At 51.2% G+C, this 18459-nt stretch overlaps 2 protein-coding genes across 4 annotated transcripts; both read left to right on the forward strand.

The window, feature by feature from the left end:
• Window positions 1-2162: 2162 nt before the first annotated feature.
• On the forward strand, window positions 2163-4324 carry HMX2 (H6 family homeobox 2). Its single transcript, XM_004579754.2, has 2 exons — window positions 2163-2665; window positions 3505-4324. Exons 1-2 carry the CDS (start codon window positions 2398-2400, stop codon window positions 4056-4058), a joined length of 822 nt encoding a protein of 273 aa, XP_004579811.1. The 5' UTR covers window positions 2163-2397; the 3' UTR covers window positions 4059-4324.
• A 3499-nt stretch (window positions 4325-7823) lies between these two features.
• BUB3 (BUB3 mitotic checkpoint protein) lies at window positions 7824-16960 on the forward strand. 3 transcript variants are annotated; one of them, XM_058671396.1, is made up of 8 exons: window positions 7824-8173; window positions 8489-8683; window positions 9107-9176; window positions 10920-11071; window positions 13372-13530; window positions 15026-15203; window positions 15430-15646; window positions 16604-16960. In XM_058671396.1, the coding sequence occupies exons 2-8, from the start codon at window positions 8489-8491 to the stop codon at window positions 16617-16619; spliced, it is 987 nt and encodes a 328-aa protein (XP_058527379.1). In that variant the 5' UTR covers window positions 7824-8173; the 3' UTR covers window positions 16620-16960. The 3 variants fall into 3 exon arrangements, with proteins under 3 accessions (XP_058527379.1, XP_004579810.1, XP_058527380.1); XM_004579753.3 differs by having other exon boundaries at window positions 7825-8192; XM_058671397.1 differs by lacking the exon at window positions 7824-8173 and adding an exon at window positions 8321-8343.
• Window positions 16961-18459: the final 1499 nt, after the last annotated feature.

Below are 18459 nucleotides of genomic sequence, written 5' to 3' on the forward strand. Positions count from 1 at the left end.
CCCCCGCAGCTGTGCTCTGAGTTTCACGGCGATGGTCGTGTCTCCTCGCTCTTCGCAAGGGCGTGGACTTGGCCACTGATCGACCTCGATTTTAGAGCGTCTGCCAGGACTAGTCACGTTTTCCTCCACGGAGCCTGTTTCCCCGCCTGTGGAGTGTGTGGGAAAGATCTAGGTCACACATTGGCTGTAAGAATTGCATCAAAGCGAACACAGACTGGGAGCTTCCGGCACGTTGCCAGCACCAGATGCCACACCCGCCCCGGGCCCCTGGACCCCGACTGTCTTCTTTCCCGCCAGCGGGGAGAGGGGACTGCCTTGGTACTGACCCCGGAGACAGTGCCCAGCTCAGGGTGCCTACGAGAGGTCAAGAGGCCGCGGCTGGACTCCGCTTTCTTAGAGAGCCGGCCCCCTTAACCTGCATGGACGCGGGAGCGCGCCGGACCTGATGCGGCGTAGCCCGGGAGCCTGCGCCGCGGCCGCGCGGAGCGGGGCGCACAAATTGTATTTCAGCGCCGGGTCCTTCCGGGTTAATGAGCTGACACCATGATTAAAGCTGACCATTTGTAATGTGTCTCGACCCAGCCGCCGAGCCCAGAAGAGGTTAATGCGGTGACGGAGGCCGGCACCTGCCCCTCGCCGGCCCCCGGGCCGCGGAGCACAGCCCCGGGCCCCCGCCCCCTCGCCTGGCCCTGCCCCGGCTGTGCCGCCGACTCCTAATCAATTAGCCCATTAACGAGCCCTTGGAGGAGTTAAGTAGGCCTAGTTCTGCCACGGGCTGGGCCTCAGTCGGTAACTCACCGCGGTTAATGATATTATAAGCGCTTTACTCAATAACCCGGGCGCGGCAGGACTGCGCCGCACGGTGCGGCAGCGCCTGAGTCTTCCTGGCACTGACGCCGGGGTCTCCCGGGCTGCCTTTGGGAACTTCACAGGGACAGGGCCCACCGCAAGGGCAGGGTTGGGGCGATCCCGAGGCTGCAAATCCGCTGTCTTGGGCCTCGCTTCACCTCGGGGTCCAGACCCCTGTGGCCCCCCGCAGTGATGATTCTGAATCAGGGAACAGCTGGGCAAGGAGTGAGAGTGGCCAGTCAGGGCTCTGACAGGGACGCGAGGACCAGGGAGGAAACCTCGCTTTGTAAAGCTGCGGCTTGAACCTGGCTCCAGCCTGGGCACTTGACCCTCCCACCTGCGACATAGGCATAGCCACTCCCACCCCTCCAGTTTCAGGACCCAGGAAACGGAGGCCAATACAGTCTGTTTTGGGCACCGGGTCATCCAGCGGATTTGAATCACTCTGCCCGGTTCTAAAGCCATATCCCATCACCGCCTCCTAACCGGGTCCTACTCGGGAGCAAGGCCCTTCTATTTCTGCGGCAATTCCAGGAGGGCGGGAGGAGAGGGTGTAGACCGTACACGGTGCGCTCAGGCCATCCGGGCGTTCAGGGCTTAGGGAACCTGTCCCTCCTGCGCAGCGCGCTGCTCAGCCCAGGAGAAAGAGGAGGCGCTAACCAGCAGGCTTCGCCCAGCCCGAAGGCAGAGGGACTGGTCCAAACTCACACTGTGTCTTAAAGGCCATGCTGAAACGGGAGGCAGCACCTCAACACTCCAGATCTGGGGTTTCTGCCTCACCGCCACAGCCAAAAAGCCCTTGTCCTCCGGATGGGCCAGTGGCAGAGTAGGGTATGCACACGGGGTGGGCAGACAGGATTCTGTGCGCCAGATTGCCACCGGCCGTGCTTCGAGAGAGTTAGTCTGGGCACACACGTCCTTCATTCACCCAACCCTTCACCGACCGCCCCCGGGGCTGGAAGGGTGGAGGGCTGGCAGGGGCGGGGAGCCCGTCGCTGACCCTCGAGGCGCGAGGACCCCCTCCTGCTCCCGAGCCCCCCCCCCCCCCCCGCGCTTGCCCCTGCACAGGGCTGCGATTCTAGCCGCTGCAGAGGCCAGGGACGGAGCTGGGCCGCCAGGTTGGACGGCAGATGCCCGCCGGGCGTTCTGCGCGCTCTAGGGGCGCACGGGCGCCGCTCGCCGAGCCCGGCCTTTTTAAAATTTTCCGGGGCCGCTCGGCGGCGCTGCGATTGGCCGCGCTCCGGTAACCCCTATGCAAATGAGGCCGCGCCGCCTCCGCGTTGCCCGAGACCCGCGGCGCCCGCTGCCGAGGAAGGGGCATTCGCACCCGGGCTGGGCGGGTGCACCCAGAGCCGGGCGGGCAGGGACCCCTGCCAAACGTCCGGTGCCCGCGTGTTCCCCCGTGCGGAAGGGACGCCTCGCCGGCCTTGGCGCCCCCTCCCCCTGGCTTCCCTCCCCGCCCCTCCCCACTGCCTGCCTGCACCACTTTCCACCCGCAACGTCTCTAAAGGGAGTTCTTGGTTTCCTCCGATTTCTTATGAACCCAGGATGGGCAGCAAAGAAGATGCGGGCAAGGGGTGTCCGGCGGCCGGCGGCGTCTCCAGCTTCACCATCCAGTCCATCCTGGGCGGGGGCCCTTCGGAGGCGCCGCGGGAGCCCGCGGGCTGGCCGGCCAGGAAGCGCAGCCTGTCAGTGTCCTCGGAGGAGGAGGAGCCGGACGACGGCTGGAAGGCGCCGGCCTGCTTCTGCCCAGACCCACACGGTCCCAAGGAGCCGGGGTCCAAGCACCACCCCTCCATCCCTTTTCCTTGCCTGGGTAAGGACCGCGCGTCGCCCGCTGGCCGGGAAAAGAGAGCGAGGAGCGGCGAGCCGCGAGCTCGGCCACGATTCCCAAGTCCGACCTCTGCGGGTCAGAGCTGCAGCAGCTGGGGGTGCTTGGCCCAAGCTAGGGGAGTCCGCGCGCCGTGGGGTCAGCTGGCCTCCAGGCGGCTGGGAAGAAGCTGAGAGCACAGGCCCCATGGCACTCGGTGTGTTGGGCAAGGTTGGGTTGGCAGGAGACTGGACCTCAGTGGCCCCGGGCACCGGGGATCCCTGTGCGCAGCCAACACTTTCTTTGCAAACACACCAGCTTTGCTCAGGTTCTACATTCATATTCATTCTCTCTCTCTCTCTCTCTCTCTCTCTCTCTCTCTGTCTCTCTCTCTCTCTCTCTCTCCTCAAGTGATTAGCCTTTTTCGGTGCCGGCCACCGGTGCGTTTCAGAGACAGTCCTGGCCCAGTTGCTCCCTCGCCCGATTTCCAAACAAACGGCCTGTGAAATGAGGCCGCCCTGTCAACCTGGGGCCGGCTGGCAGCTCAGTACTTACAGGGCGCCCTCGCCTTTAGAATCGCTGTTCGCGGTCCTCCTCCTGCCCTCCTCCCCTCGTGGCCATAAAGCTGGGAACTCAGGGACCCCGAGACCGCAGCCGCCTGGCTCTCCTGTTGCTTCTTTAAAGGCCTGAAGTTGGGCTTGAGGTGTCAGCGAGAGGGAGGAGAGGAAGGGGTGTTTGTAACCCAGGACCCCAAGGCTACAGGCGTCTGCCGGCCTTCTGGAATCCAGCTGGGCTTCTCCAAGACGTCCCAACTCCATGCCTTGCTTTCTGTTCTTGCTCCTCAGGAACCACCAAGGGCAGTGGCGGCGCAGGGCCGGCGGGCTCGGAGCGCACGCCTTTCCTCTCTCCTTCGCACCCGGACCTGAAGGAAGACAAAGAGAGGTTCTTACCCTCGGGCTCGCCCTCCCCAGGGCCAGAGCGGCCGCGGGACGGCGGTGCTGAGCGGCAGGCCGGCGCGGCCAAGAAGAAGACGCGCACGGTCTTCTCGCGCAGCCAGGTGTACCAGCTCGAGTCCACCTTCGACATGAAGCGCTACCTGAGCAGCTCGGAGCGCGCCTGCCTCGCCTCCAGCCTGCAGCTCACCGAGACGCAGGTCAAGACTTGGTTCCAGAACCGCCGCAACAAGTGGAAGCGGCAGCTCTCAGCCGAGCTGGAGGCGGCCAACATGGCGCACGCGTCGGCGCAGACTCTGGTGGGCATGCCGCTCGTGTTCCGGGACAGCTCGCTGCTGCGCGTGCCGGTGCCGCGCTCTCTCGCCTTCCCCGCGCCGCTCTACTACCCCGGCAGCAGCCTGTCGGCCTTACCGCTCTACAATCTCTACAACAAGCTCGACTACTGACCGCTCACCCGCCCGCCCGCGAGCGCGAGAGAGCTCCGCGGCGTGTTGCCAGAAATATTAAGAAATACACCATGTGTATTCGTTATCTCCTATTTATGGCCTCTGCCCTGCTCTTTGTTTAGTTTCGGGTATTTATTGGCATTCCTCAAGCAAGATCGCCTGCTTTCTAACAAACCAAACCAAACGTGCTCTGAAAACCGTTCCGGAGGGGATGCTCTGGGGTGGTGGTGGGTCTGACGGCAAAGGGAGTTTCGGCTAGAGCGAGACACCAGCAACGCCGGTGCCCTCCACTCCTCCTCCCCCTCTCCCACCTCCACACCCGACTGTATGCACCTGCACACGCGCTCGGCTAAGCCAGCCCCCGGGGGGGGGGGCTTTGGACGAATTTGCTAATCGCCTTTTTGTGTTTCCCTCATCCTGAGGATGGGTAGAGGTGAAAGGGAAGGGGGGGGGGAGAAGAGTCCAGATCTGTAAATATTTTTAATGAGAAAAAAATAAAACATTTTAAACATCGTTGTTAATTTTGGAGGGGCTGATTGCCCAGTATGCTAAGGCGCGTGCGGGTTTCTCTTTTTTTCCCCGTGGAAAGCCTGGCAGGCTTCTGGTTGGAAGCACGTGCAGGGTGGGGCCGGGACCAAGAGTTACAGGTCGCGACCTAGCTTCATTTCTGTTCTTCCCCTTATAGGCGCCCCTAACCCGGGGCACGGGCTGGTCCGTGCCGGGGCTGGAGTCCAGCCATTTCCCCACCCCCCGCCACGAGCCCGCTCCCAGACACACAAAGACGAGTAGGCAGGCCTCGCCTCCGCCTTGACGGTCTCCCCGAACCAGCGGAAGGGGAGGGGAGCCCCCATGCAGCATCTTCCCAGCGCTGGGATCGTCTTGGGCTTGGCCGAGCCGGGCATCTGGGGACGTGGCCCTGGCTGCGGGGTGCGTCTCCTCTCCGAGGGCGCAGGGCCAAGGAAGGCGCTGGCTGCAATCTAGGCAACGATCCCCTCGCTTCGGCTCGCTGCGACTCTGGCGAGATCGGCTGGCAGCCGGTGCTACTGTCACGCGTCCTGCCCCGCGCGGCAACTGCACTCTTTTCGGCCCAAGAGGGTTCCCAGTCCCAATGCCATGCCAAGAGAGCAGGAGGCACAAGCTCTTCCGAACCGTACTCGTTTGTTTTCGTTAATTGTTAACATTGCGAGTGACTAAATGGCTGGATCGTAGATCAGCTTTGGGCCGCTGGATCGGAAAGGCATCGTGGCGCGCGGCGGGGTGGCCCGCGGACTTTGGCGCGCTGACGCCCGCCGTGGTGCAGCGCCGGGACTGGGTGGGTGCTGCGCGCAGAGAATAGCTCCAAGGGAGCCATGCAAATTATCCAACAGCCCTTCAGCTTAGATGGCAGCCACCAGTTCCAAGTGAAACGTCGGCGCAGGTCGCAGGGTCAACACTTGGTGGCCCCAGCTCTGATGCCAGGCAGCGCAAGGGAGCCGGGAGGCCCCGGAGACCGCAGGGCTTGGGCAGGCTCTCCCCATCCAGAAAGCAACGCTGGTGGTGGAGAGACTTCCTTATGAACCAAGAGACATCGAAATCGTTGCATTATCTGAAAAAAAAAAAATCTAACCAAATATCGGTAAACGTTTAAGTCATCTTCAGTGTCGTTTGTGAAGTGCCTGGCTTAAAAAAATTTTAGATTTTCCCCTCTTTCTTACATTAGATTACATAAAGATCACAGTCTAGTCCAAAGTGACGTCAGAGGGATGTTACCCAGGAACACTAGGTTGGTTCAGTTGCGTTTATTTCATTTCAACTGAGTTCACGCCAAAAAATATTTACGGAGAGCAGAGCCCTGTGAGAAAGGCAGCGAAGGGCTGGGCGGCGGGAGGGAGGAGCGCAGGGGCGCTGGGTCCGTTTCCTCGCGACTGATTGTGGACACATATTTTATTTCAGTGAAGTTCTCTCTCCAGATGACCCTGTTCCATGATTTTCCCTCTAACTTTCCTATTTGAATATTCCCCGCAGACATGATCAAATTACTTCCGAGCAATTGCGGGCACAGGAACATTCCATCCGCGTCACTTGTCTGGCGTTCAATACATGGCGGGTTTTTTTTTCTTTTTTTGCAACAGATGATGGTTTTAAGTGTGTTGGGCGATGCTGCTGCTGCTTCTTCTTTTTTTTTTTTTTATAGGACGTGGTTTCTTTTGGCCACTGAGGTACTGAGTGTCTGACTGAGTTTGCCCTTAGTTTAGGACATGGCTCTGTCAGGTATCAACATTTGTGCATCTTATTAATATTATTGTTTACTAATCCAGAAATCAGCAGTGTCAGCTCGTTATGGGAATTTTTCTCTTACAGATAACTAGATATTGTGCTTGTACGCGCGCGCACACAGACGCTGCACTTGGGTTTCAAATGTTGACCAAGACCACAGTGTTGCCAGATTTCCTATCTCAAGACTATCAATTCATTTGAATAATCAGCAAAGATCATCAACCTGCTTTTGGACTCTAAACTGGATTTCAAAGATTGACGTTTCTTCAAACTCAAATGGAGTCGGGCTTTGCTGCGTGCCCAGAGGGACCTGATTCATACACACACTGGCTAATAAAATACACTTAGATTTTATTAGTGGGTAATTCATGCTCCGAATCTTGAAACACTAATAGGATTAAATAAACAACTGAGAGAGGGAACCAAATAAGTCAGGAGATAAAATTATGGAGCTAAAGTTAGGATGGAATTAAGGCTATAAGGAGGTGCGGTTTTGAATTTTGAATTTGGCCGTTAGGTTTTTTTTTTTTTTTTTTTTTTTTTGAAAGAGACAGAGAACCAAGTGTGCGGGCTGGGGAGGAAGACAGAGGGCAAGGACACCAGGCCGAAGGTGGTGGCGGCACCCCAAGAGCAGTGCCGGCTCCCGGTGTGCGGCCGCGCCCCGCTCAGCAGGCTCTGCAATACGCTTCTAGACACTTTGCCCTCCCACTTCACACAAACTCACATGGCAAAGCCAGAATTTATCTTTACAAAAGGCAGCAGAAAAAGAAATTATGACTGGGCTGAGCTGCAAAAATGCCAATCGAGGAGGTTCAAGGCCAACTCAGAGCTGGCGTTCTCCTCGGTCGTTGTTTCCTCTCCTGGAGACAGAATCGCTTCTCATCACCCAGGCGCCCTTCTTGAACCTCTCATTTCTGAAGGCATCTGGAAGCACAAAGTGGAGCAGAGAGAGCCCGCGGCTCAGGGCAGGGCAGGGTTACGGGGCGGAGGTGGGCAGGGTGTGGCAGAGCCGAGGCGCCGTCATTTCTGGACCCCACAAGAAACCGAAGTGTTTCTCGGTCCCGCAGTCCTGCGGCCCGGGGGCGCGCGGTGGGCAAGGACGGGTCTGACCAGAGCCTCTCCTCAGGCCTGGCGCCTGGCCGAGGCTCAGCAGGTGCGTGGGGACGGAGCCGAAATCAGCATGGATTCTGAGGAGACCAGCAGAAATTAGTGGAAAATCTGAGACCCGGCTCATAGGGGGCACGTCCAGGATCCCAAGAATCAGGGCCAAGGAGTGTCGCTGACTAGAGCACCGGAGTTCCCGTTGTAGACTAGGTCTTGGTTAGTTTATGGGTGTACATGCGTCTAGCGAATGGGCGAATAATTTAATTCCACAGGAGTGTCGACGATAGTGGGATTCCTATGTCTAGAGAAAGGAGGCACACGCCAGCGGACCTGAAGTCAGCATCTTTCCCGCCTGCGCTTCAGGGCTTAAGCAGAGGGTCCGCTGGGAGAGACTACAACTCCCAGAGTGCTGCAGACGGGCGTAGGCTGGCGTCCACAAAGCCTTGACGCGATGCTCACTGGGAGTTGTAGTTTTCACTAAATGTACAGGAGCCCGCAACCTTCCGAGCGGGGAGACGGTACAGCGAGACCACGTGATCGGAAAAGCCGCGGTTTCCCTTTGAGCCGGAACAGGATGACTGCGTCGACCGACGCCCGCGGCGGAGCGGACCAATTGTCTGCCTGGCTCGAGACGTTGGCGTTTGAAATCAGCCAATAGACGGTCTGCTTCGAGGCTTCCTCCCGCCCCCTTCGCTCGGCCCGCGAGCGCGCTGAGGGCAGCGAGTAGGCGGCGGCGGCGAGTGGCGGCGGCGGCGGTGCGGGAGGGAATCCGCGGTAGGCGGCGGGAGAAGCGGGCTCTCGGGCGCTCCCGGAGGCCCGCAGCAGGCGGAGAGCGCCCCTCGAGCTCATCTTGCTTGCGGAGCCACCGCGCTCGGGCTCGGGGGCGGGGAGAAGGACGCCGGGCTCGGCGAGGCCTGCGGTTGGGGTGTGGGGGCGGGGTGCAGCGGGCTCTCGCGCGGCTTGGGGTGCGGCGCGCGCTCTCGGCACCCCAGGAGTGCGTGTGTACCCCCGGGAGCCCACCTGGCTGGGCGGCTGGGCGGGGCTGGGCCTGACCGGCGCGTGTTCCGCAGATGACCGGGTCCAACGAGTTCAAGCTCAACCAGCCGCCCGAGGATGGCATCTCCTCGGTCAAGTTCAGCCCCAACACCTCCCAGTTCCTGTTGGTCTCGTCCTGGGACACGTCGGTGCGCCTCTACGACGTGCCCACCAACTCCATGCGGCTCAAGTACCAGCACACGGGCGCTGTGCTGGACTGCGCCTTCTACGTAGGTGACCCTGGCAGGTGCAGCCCAGCACCCGCGTTGGGCGGGGTGGGACTGAGCACAAGCACTGACCAGCACCCGGGCACCGTGCTGGAATGCTCCTTCTGTGTAGGTGACCCTGGGTGGGACTGAGCACAAGTACTGACCACCCGGGCGCCGTGCTGGCCTGGACTGCGCCTTCTGCGTAGGTGACCCTGGCAGGTGCAGCCTGCGGAGGGCAGGGTGGGACTGAGCTCAAGGTCAGAACGCTCCCAGGCAGAGTGACTAATAGGATAAAGCAACGCATGGTTTCTTGGTTTTTAGGGTTTTAGTACAATTTTTAACTTGTTTGTTCACATTGAAGACTTGGGGCGGGCGGTGTGGGAACTGAGCGCGCGCCCGGTGGTGGCCGTCAGTTTTAAATGGTTTGGAACTTTGTTTTTGTAGGACCCAACCCATGCCTGGAGCGGGGGGTTAGATCAGCAGCTGAAGATGCGTGATTTGAACACTGATCAAGGTACTGTGGCCGCGTGGCACTGGTTTGTGTAGGAGCCAAGTCTGTACTGGGTAGAGTAAGTGCCCGAGTTGTTTTAGGTGCAGGTGGAGTGGCCTGGCACAGGGATGTTGTCAAGTGCAGCGTGAGGTTGTGATAGAAGTCCATGTTTTTGCAGTGAACTCAGCATGACGCCAGTCCCCGGCGTTCCTGGGTGGCACTTGTCGTTGGTTCCGACTTCCAGGATGATGGTGAGGTTTCAGAACTGCCTGTTTTAGGAGCTGATTAAGCTTAAACTGAAGGTAGATAGGTTTTTAAAAACCAGTGTTATAAAACATTAAGACATGTTTGTTAACCTACTTACATAGTTACTTAGCAGGACAGTATCTTTTATTTGTATTTATTGAATGAAAAGTGAAATGACACGTTTTCTTTCACATAGTAAATTTGAGACAAGTTACCCAAATTTTTAAGGTGACATTGGGGCAGAGGATTGACCAGTGGAGAGCTTAATTTGCTGAGTTTGTTGGTCACAGGTGCCCTTGAAGGAGCTGGAGGGCACAGCAGTAGAACCAGAGGGGTGAGTTGGCAGTAACAAGAGATCAGAAGGTGAACACTTTTTTTTAAAAAAGAGTTATTTTTCTTAGAAAGATTTACAGAGAACGGAGAGATCTTCCATCTGCTGCTTTACTCTTACGGCTGGAGCTGAACCAATTGGAGGCCAGGAGCCAGAAGCCTTGGGCCATGCTCCACTGCTTTCCCAGGCCCTAAGCAGGGAGCTGAATGGGAACCAGGGCAGCCGGAACATGAACCAGCCCTTGTACGGGATCCTGGTGCATGCAAGGAGAGGACTTTAGCCACTAGGCTAGCATGCCTAGCCCAGATGGGTACTTGTCCAAAACACCCCATCATTAGAGATTTTGGTATGAAAGTCACCTTGTTATCTGCCAGTAGCATATGTGGTAAGTTCATTTTGCGGTAAAGGCCTGTTTTCTTGAAAACTGAGGGAAAAACTCTGAAAAAGCAAAATGAAAGGTTTTCAGTCACGTTACGGTTATGGACTGTTAACTGAGAAATTGGCTGTTCTCTGAGGATTATTGCTAAACTTGTTGAAATACTATAAAAAAATGAAGAAATGTTTTGTGAAGTGCACATGTACTTTTTTTTTATATAATATTCCTATTTGAGTCAAGGTCACCTGTTGTTCATTCTTGTATCTTTAGCAGTGACATCAATTCTGGCACATGGTAGATGCTTAGTAGGTACTGAAGTCATCAGGGATGTGGCTTTAAAGTTGAGATTGAAAGTAATTTCGTGTTGGAGATTTGACTTGCCATGAAAACCCTGTATATGAAAGGCTTCACCTCCAGCCTTCACAGTGTTGTAATCATGCGGCTAAGTGTCTGCAGCGTTGGCCTGCTGTTGAGGTAGTCAGGGTCTGTGGTGTGGAGACGGGACTCCGAGTGAGCATTTCGTATACCCTAGACGCTGCCCTGAACACGGGCAGAGGCACAGCGATCTGTAAGGGTTCCGTAAGGTGGTGCCGTGGTGGGAGCTGGAGTTCAGGGTGCCAGTGAGCCTAGCTGTGAGGGGGACAGAGGGCTGGGCCTTTGTTGGGTTCCTTCTTTTCCGTGGAGTTAAAGCGTATTCGTGACAATTGAGTGTTTCCTTTAATTGTTCATTTGAGGAATCTTGGTTAGTTGCCTGGGTAAAAATTCAGGTAGTAAAACTAGCTGTTGATGTCACTTCCTCCCCCTTTTTTTATAGAAAATCTTGTGGGAACCCATGATGCGCCAATCAGATGTGTTGAGTACTGTCCGGAAGTGAATGTGATGGTTACGGGAAGTTGGGATCAGACAGTTAAGTTGTGGGATCCCAGAACTCCATGCAATGCTGGGACCTTCTCTCAGCCTGAGAAGGTAGGTATTGTGTTGTATGTGCATGTTTGGGCTGTTTTGCCTTAATGTGTATTTCATGAATGTTCAGATTAGAGGTGGGGAATTTATGAAGTTAGCTGCTTTTGGAGTTGGAAAAGTTTTGGGGGGTGTTTGTTACGGTCCTGGAGAGTGATGGCTTACCTGAAGTTGCTCCCCTAGGTTGTTGCTACTTTCCATCTGGACACTAAGGGCTGCGCACTGGCTTTTTAGAGAAGTCATTGAGCAAGCGCTTTTGGTTTTCACTTGGGTTTGAAATGGGGCAGAGCACCACCCGTGTACATTCGTGACCTGAGGTTTCATTTGAATTGACTGTCCAGAAAGCAAGTGGGTTCTAGTTCTAATGAGAAGATTGTGTTGTGTGTTACCTGGCTTTTACTGTGTGTGTGTGTTGATTTTAAAAAATGTTGACAGATATAGTTTGAAGGCTTAGGGAATGAAGCTTTTAAAAAACCCTAACTTTGTATATTATTTTAACCTTTTGATCTTAAGATGAAAATGTAATGGAGCATTCTTGCTGTGTTCTCATCAGACCTTTACCAGGCGGTAGTTAATTTTCATGATTGATTGCTTTAGCAGTTTAAAGGTATCTTTCACTTGAGTCTATTTCCTTGGTGTAAATATACTATTCAGTTCCTGTTAGTCGTCATTATATACAGGAGTGCATCCCAAGAGCCATTATTTTTGTCACATCACAGTTGAATCTTCTACTGGCAAGACCTTTGTTCAGAATAAAATAATTGCATTGTTTCTAGTTTTGATTTATGGTTGTATGTAACATGTTAAGAACTGTGATAAATGGCTGACAGAGTATCATATAATGGACAGCCACACTGAATCAAGCTGCTTATTGGTTCAGCAAGGTTCATTATGTCACTTTTTTTAATACTTTTTTTGATAAATGTATAGACGCAGTCACTGGCCTGACAGTGGGTTCGCTTGATTTACGGCCCCGGGCCGGAGGGTGCGCCGAGCCGTCACCTGTACAGTCAGGGCTGCGGGGAGAAACCCCGGGAACAATTGTACCATTATAAATTGATGTGTTTTGGGGTTCTGTATTTTTAAAGCTTGCTACTTTATATATTTTACATTAATTTTCACTTTGTAAACACTTTCTTTTCTGAATAAACTGTGATTTTGTGTTGTATTTTTAATTTAAATCTGCCTATATAACGTCTGCTGTTTGTTTTTCCTTTGGTTGCATTATTGTTGAGTTTTGAGGCTGTAACGCAGTGTACTGCTGGGCCACTGCATTATCTGCCTGATTTGATTGTTGGGCTGCTGGTCTGTAGTTAGCATACTCATGATTATTAACCATGTGGTTTCATAGCTCAGTGTTAAAGCGATGGCTTGGGGCCTCTAAATTTTTTATAGCAATCTTGAGGTTTGGAAATAATTATATCAGATGAAATGAAAATTAAGAATAATAATCACATTTAAGGATCTGAACTCTAGACTTAAAAATTATTTAACATGATCAGTAAGATTTTTTATTTTCTGGAATTTGCTGCCTCTGCTTGGCCTCCAGTGGCATCATATTTGCAAATAGATCACTAAATGCTTGCTAGTAAGAAGTTCTGTCGTGAACTGTAAAGGAATGTTTGTGCAGATTTTAGTGTTTAAAGGTATTATAGGGAAGAGGTAAGCAGGTACAACGGATAAAATGCTTGTTGAAATTTTCCCTGGAAGAGAACTTGTGTCTTGCATGTTTAGTGTGCCAGCTTTGCGTGTGCCTGAGCGTCGTCCTTGTCCTACGCCTCGACGGACAGCTGTTTACAGCTGGTTGGTCATGCTTTCCTTTCACTGGTCAAGCCTGTTTAGTCACTGCTGCAGCTGGGGAAAAAAATCAAGACTTTTAAAAAGCAGTAAAATGATACTTCCTTCCAAAAAATGGTTATAGAAAATTCAAAGTTATTGTTTTATTATTGAAAGGTACTTTGAATAATTTTGTGCCTCTATTTTACCGTTTTTGAATAGTGATGTTGATTTTAGTTTTGTCCTAATCTGAAATATGGCTGGAAGAATTTCATTTTAGTAATGAGAATTAGGTCTTCAAAAATACGTTCACATAGCCAGTTTTATGATAAGTTGAAACATTATGAATATCTAGGGTTTGCTGTTTCGCGTCAGTGACTTGGTTTGGCTAACTGGTGGCTGCAGCTGGTACCTGTGTTTGGGCATCTGTCATTCTAACTTACGGTTTTGTGAGTAGCGGATTTGTTTTGTAGGAAAAATCCCAATTTCAGGCAAGTAGATGTTTAGCAAGTTTCGGTTTCTCTTCCAAGGTCTACACGCTCTCGGTATCTGGGGACCGGCTGATTGTGGGCACGGCGGGCCGCAGGGTGCTGGTGTGGGACCTGCGGAACATGGGCTACGTGCAGCAGCGCAGGGAGTCCAGCCTCAAGTACCAGACACGCTGCATCCGCGCCTTCCCCAACAAGCAGGTGCTGCCCTCCCCCACTGTGCCCTCCCCCACTGTGCTGCATGTTGGAGTTACAAGACTAATAATCACTTAACTGTTTCCTTTAAATCTTGTTTTTGGGGGAGGTAACGATTTATAATTTGCTGTTAGGTGTCCTCTAATCTTTGACAGCCTTGTGTTATACGTTAGTGTGTTCATGCCTGTTTCAGAGGTGACTTCATCCCACAGAGGTTAGGTCTCCCAGCTCACCCACCAGAGACATCTTTTGATATTGTTGATTGATCCTAGTTTGGGATGCTTGAAAGGTATACCATAATCAAAGAGTTTTGAAAGTATTTCAGTTTAAAAACTAGTGAATTAAAGCTTCAAGTTGGAAATTCAGGTTTATGGACTCTCTTGTCTCTTTGCTTTTTGTGACCCTAGTGCTAATCAGATTCTTCACCTGGTGTGACCTTAGAACTTTAATTCTTTTGAAAAGGACTGTCGGTGCCGTGCCCTTTTGTGATGGCTGATGACGAGCTTTTGATGTGTAGGGTGGGTCTCCCTCTGTCATCATCCCTAAATGAGACCAGCCTCTTCAGCAGGGAGCCCCCGCCAGTCCTCCGCAGCTGTGGGCCTTCCGGACTACGTGCCTGGAAGGTGGTTCTGTAGCGGCTGTGACCCTGAGCAGTCAGTTACTCCATTGACGCGTCTCAGAAGCCAGTACCGCAAATGATGAATATAGCTCTTTTTCCAGGAAATTATCAGTTTCCATTGAAGATAAGAATTGAAGTGATTTGAAACTTTAGGAATTAAAATACATGTTAAAAATATGCTTGCATTAACAACATTGCTTTCAGTTCTTAATGTCTAAATTTTGTTTGGAAAGCTGTTTGTTTTGGAAGTTAAAATATGATTTCATTGCATTTTTTTTCCCTCCACAAGCATTGTTTAGGAAATCAATCTTTGGTTCCTTGCAGGACTTTTAAAAATAAGATGCAAAGCAGATCCCATATTTGGTTTTATTATCTATTACTTTTTCCAGTATGTTGTCATCGCAAGGAAAGATGAGAACAGTTTGACAGTGCAAGGCTCTTCTGAGCCTTTCTGAGTCTGCGTTTGCAAAGCTGTCCTGCTGTGGGGGACGGCTGGAAGGAGGCCTGGGGTCACAGTGGGGTGGGTTATTGGTGCCCCCAGCGCCAGCAGCACAGTTCTTGCAGTTCAAAACCAAGAGGCATGGCCTGTGGGAGCGCAGATTTTAACTGAAGGAGCAAATTTGAGTCCAGACAGGACAACAAACAGATGGCAGTGAACCACTTAGAAGACGTGTGATTGCAGTGGGTGAGGTGCTGGGTGTTTGTGTGGCACAGGTGCTGTAGCACTGCTGTAGCTGGGTTATTGTGGTTTAAAGCCTTTGTTGACATTGCTTGTGCTTTTTCTTCGATAAAGGTTGCCTTTTTCCACCTGGGGTGACTTTGGGGATTACTGCTTTGTTTTTGAGAGCTGGCTGCTCATGCTGTCCCTGTGTCCCGTGTCAGGGCTATGTGTTAAGCTCCATCGAAGGCCGAGTGGCCGTTGAGTACCTGGACCCCAGCCCTGAGGTGCAGAAGAAGAAGTACGCCTTCAAGTGCCACCGGCTGAGAGAGAACAACATCGAGCAGATCTACCCTGTCAACGCCATCTCCTTTCACAGCGTGCACAATACGTTTGCCACAGGTAAGTCCAGCGTGCTCACCTGTGTCTGTGTGATCGGTAAGCGAACAGGGCTTTTTAAATTAGTTGAATGTCTTCTGCTCAAGCACTTTTTTTTTTTTAAAATTGTGTTTTTCTTTTTGTGGTAGTGAGGCAGAAATTGTCCTGTGACCGTAGCCAAATTAAGATAATGAGTATTTTTGATATCTGGTATTTAAAATTATTTTCAATATTTTGAAATTACTTGTAGGTGGTTCTGATGGATTTGTAAATATTTGGGACCCATTTAACAAAAAGCGGCTGTGCCAGTTCCATCGGTACCCCACCAGCATCGCGTCACTTGCCTTCAGTAATGACGGGACCACGCTTGCAATAGCGTCATCCTATATGTATGAGATGGACGACATGGAGCATCCTGAAGATGGTATCTTCATTCGCCAAGTGACAGATGCAGAGACAAAGCCCAAGTGAGTGTGCTTCACCTGGGTTGGAGCCTTTTCTTGCATTCAACCCAGCATTTATTAATTTTTCTAAATTCATGAATAGCATTGTTGATGCCTGCTTGATATGACAGCTGACTGTAGGGCTGGAGTTGATTTTATCTTGTTCTCCCAAGCTTTCAATATCCGCAGGTTGATAGACGTCTGATGGATAAAATTGTGCACAGTTGTTTTGTAGAGAAGAATGTCAAACTCTCATTCTTCTTGAATAGGCTCTATTATTTGAATCTCTGGAGTTATTACTAGCTCATTGCATCAAAATTAAGTTGAAGAATTCAAGAATATTTTAGCAAATTCTATTTAAGAATTTGAACTGCTAATTTTTTTTCCTCTCTATACAGATTGTTTCCTTAATATTTACACAGAGGGAATGACCCTCAGGTCTTACTGAAAATCCAGAGTAAAATGGCTTTGCCTGGAGGAGCAGATTTCCTTAGTGTGGGCATTTTTGTAGATGTCTTTGGTTCTTGGTTGCAATTGTTGGCCGAGAAGGAACCTTTTTCTGGACACAAAGTGGCAAAGCATTTTACTTACATTACCGCCATCGGCCTTGAGCTTAAAAAGTGTTCCCCAAGTGCTTTTGTCCTGAGGAGCCTGGGCCCCTCCCCTTCCCCAGGCCCTGGAAGATAGTCAGGACCTTCTGGGTAAGTAATTGTGAAGTGACTGAATGCTTTCAGGATAGCTGTGCTTTTCTGAATTCAAATGGGTGTGATAACCTTGCTAAATCAGTTCAGCTGAGAAAGAGAGGGATATTAAATTTTCAATATTATATGTGTTTCTACAGGTTTAGCTCTAGAAAAGTCTTAGCGTGTGAAACCTGTTGGATAAAGAGCTGTGTTTGCATTGAATTTGTCACTTTTGTATCTCTTGTCCTGGTCAGCCATTTTGATCTTACACTCTTCTCTTTTTCTTTTGAACTTGTAGGTCACCCTGTACTTGACAAGATTTCATTTACTTAAGTGCCATGTTGATGATGATTATAAAACAATTCGTACTCCCCAGTGGTGGATTTATTACTATTAACAAAGATACCAGGGAAACAATTTTAATATTTTAAGAACCTGAAGATAATGGAAAAGAGGTTTTTTTTTTAACAATTTTTTCAATTGAACACTCTGTGTAGTGCATGAGATGTCTGATGTTTGCTGCGTCAAGGGGACCTGGGCAGTTGGAGGCCAGTGACCGCACTTGTGGGAATCAGTTTTGACTTTGAGTTTTGTTTCTACTGTGGAAAATAAATGTTTGTAAATAAATATGGGCAATAAAAATCCCTTTGCATTCTTTGTGGAGCTGAAGTGGTTGAGGAAAGGGCTCCTGGGCCATTTGTTTCTTTTACTGGTTAGTTGCTAATTCTGAAGCTGCTTCAGACCGCCTCCCGAGGAGGTTAATCTACAATTAAACAGTGCTTCCTCTGGCCGGCCGGGACTTTCTCAAGCAGATGGTTCATCATTTCCTGGGCTGTTGAACAAAGCGAGGTTAAGGTTAGACTCCTGGGATTCAGCTAGTTTTCAATCTTATTAGGGTGCAGGAGGAAAACTAATAAGAAAACCTCCTAACATCATTTTGTGACTGTAAACAATTATTTATTAGCAAACAATTGATCCCAGAAGGGCAGATTGTTTGAGTCAGTAATGAGCTGAGAAAAGACAGAACATCTCTGTGTATTTGGAAAAATAATTGTAACGTAATTGCAGTACATTTAGACAGGCATCTATTTGGACCTGTTTCTATCTCTAAATGAATTTTTGGAAACATTAATGAGGTTTGCATATTTCTCTGACATTTATATACTTCTCATGTCCATTTCAGTTGCCCAGCCACTGGTGATTAAGGTTAAAAAGAAAAAAAATGACAGTGGGAATGAGATTTCAGGGTAATTCGCTGGAGCTGAGCATGAACTCAGCTTGGCCTGTTCCAGGTGGTTCCCAAGGATGTTTGCTGTTGTCAGACTTTTTATTCTTTAGTTTGTTTGTAGATGTGTGTCTCTGAATGGAGCTGGGACTTGACAGGTTTGTTTTCTTCATGATGTGTTTGGGACACATTGTTTGACTCAGAGAAGGCTCTTTCACTTTTTGTAAACTTAGTGGAAGTCTGAGCCCGCGTTTTGGAATGTGTTTTCTTCATTGCAGGTCCACCTACAAGTGCAGGCTTACCCCATCCCCTCAGGGATGTCTTGTACTCTTTGTGGACATGGGTTTTTTGTGGGTTTTTCTGTTTTTATATACAAGGAACCTGTCTCAGCTCTTTAATGCAATGCAGAGGCCCTGTTTTCAATTCTTCCAAGGAAGTAGTTGGAAGAATTGCCCTGCCTTCCCCCAGTAAGCCCAGTTAACGTTTATAAGTACTTTGAGTTCTTTTTTGTAATACTCTAAATGTGTTATTTCCTTGCTGTCTAATAAATCAGAATTCAGAACCTTCAAATGTTGGATGTTTTTAAATGCTGGTAATTTTCTAGTTGAAAGGCAAAGCAGAGCTGTCTTCGTCAAGGGCATGTTGAGGGTGACGTCTTGCCTTTAAGTCCACTTTGTGTGCTCTGATGAATGTGGGACATTCAGCGCTGGAAGCCAGCTCTGCTGTGCCCCCTCAGTGGGTCAGCGAGCTCTCTGAGCCGACTGCAGTTGTGTGCTGGACAGATGCAGGCTGTGGCGGCCTTTGGGGGCCTCCTAGCTGCCTGCTTGCCTCATGCAGGAGCGGTCGTGTGAGCTCAGGGGTGCCTGGCGCTCACACCCTGCTGTCAGGCGCCGGGGTGCTAAGTCCTGTGCTAGCTGGGCCTGACTGAT

The sequence above is a fragment of the Ochotona princeps genome, chromosome 13 (assembly GCF_030435755.1).
Source record: "Ochotona princeps isolate mOchPri1 chromosome 13, mOchPri1.hap1, whole genome shotgun sequence".
Taxonomy (NCBI): domain Eukaryota; kingdom Metazoa; phylum Chordata; class Mammalia; order Lagomorpha; family Ochotonidae; genus Ochotona; species Ochotona princeps.

Bases quoted from the DNA above. Each gene is read 5' to 3' on its own strand.
- HMX2 (XM_004579754.2), top strand. From the start codon at position 2,398: ATGGGCAGCAAAGAAGATGCGGGCAAGGGGTGTCCGGCGGCCGGCGGC. The intron at 2,666-3,504 runs GTAAGGACCGCG...CTTGCTCCTCAG, and splicing joins CATCCCTTTTCCTTGCCTGG to GAACCACCAAGGGCAGTGGC.
- BUB3 (XM_058671396.1), top strand. From the start codon at position 8,489: ATGACCGGGTCCAACGAGTTCAAGCTCAACCAGCCGCCCGAGGATGGC. The intron at 9,177-10,919 runs GTACTGTGGCCG...CTTTTTTTATAG, and splicing joins TGATTTGAACACTGATCAAG to AAAATCTTGTGGGAACCCAT. The intron at 15,204-15,429 runs GTAAGTCCAGCG...AATTACTTGTAG, and splicing joins GCACAATACGTTTGCCACAG to GTGGTTCTGATGGATTTGTA.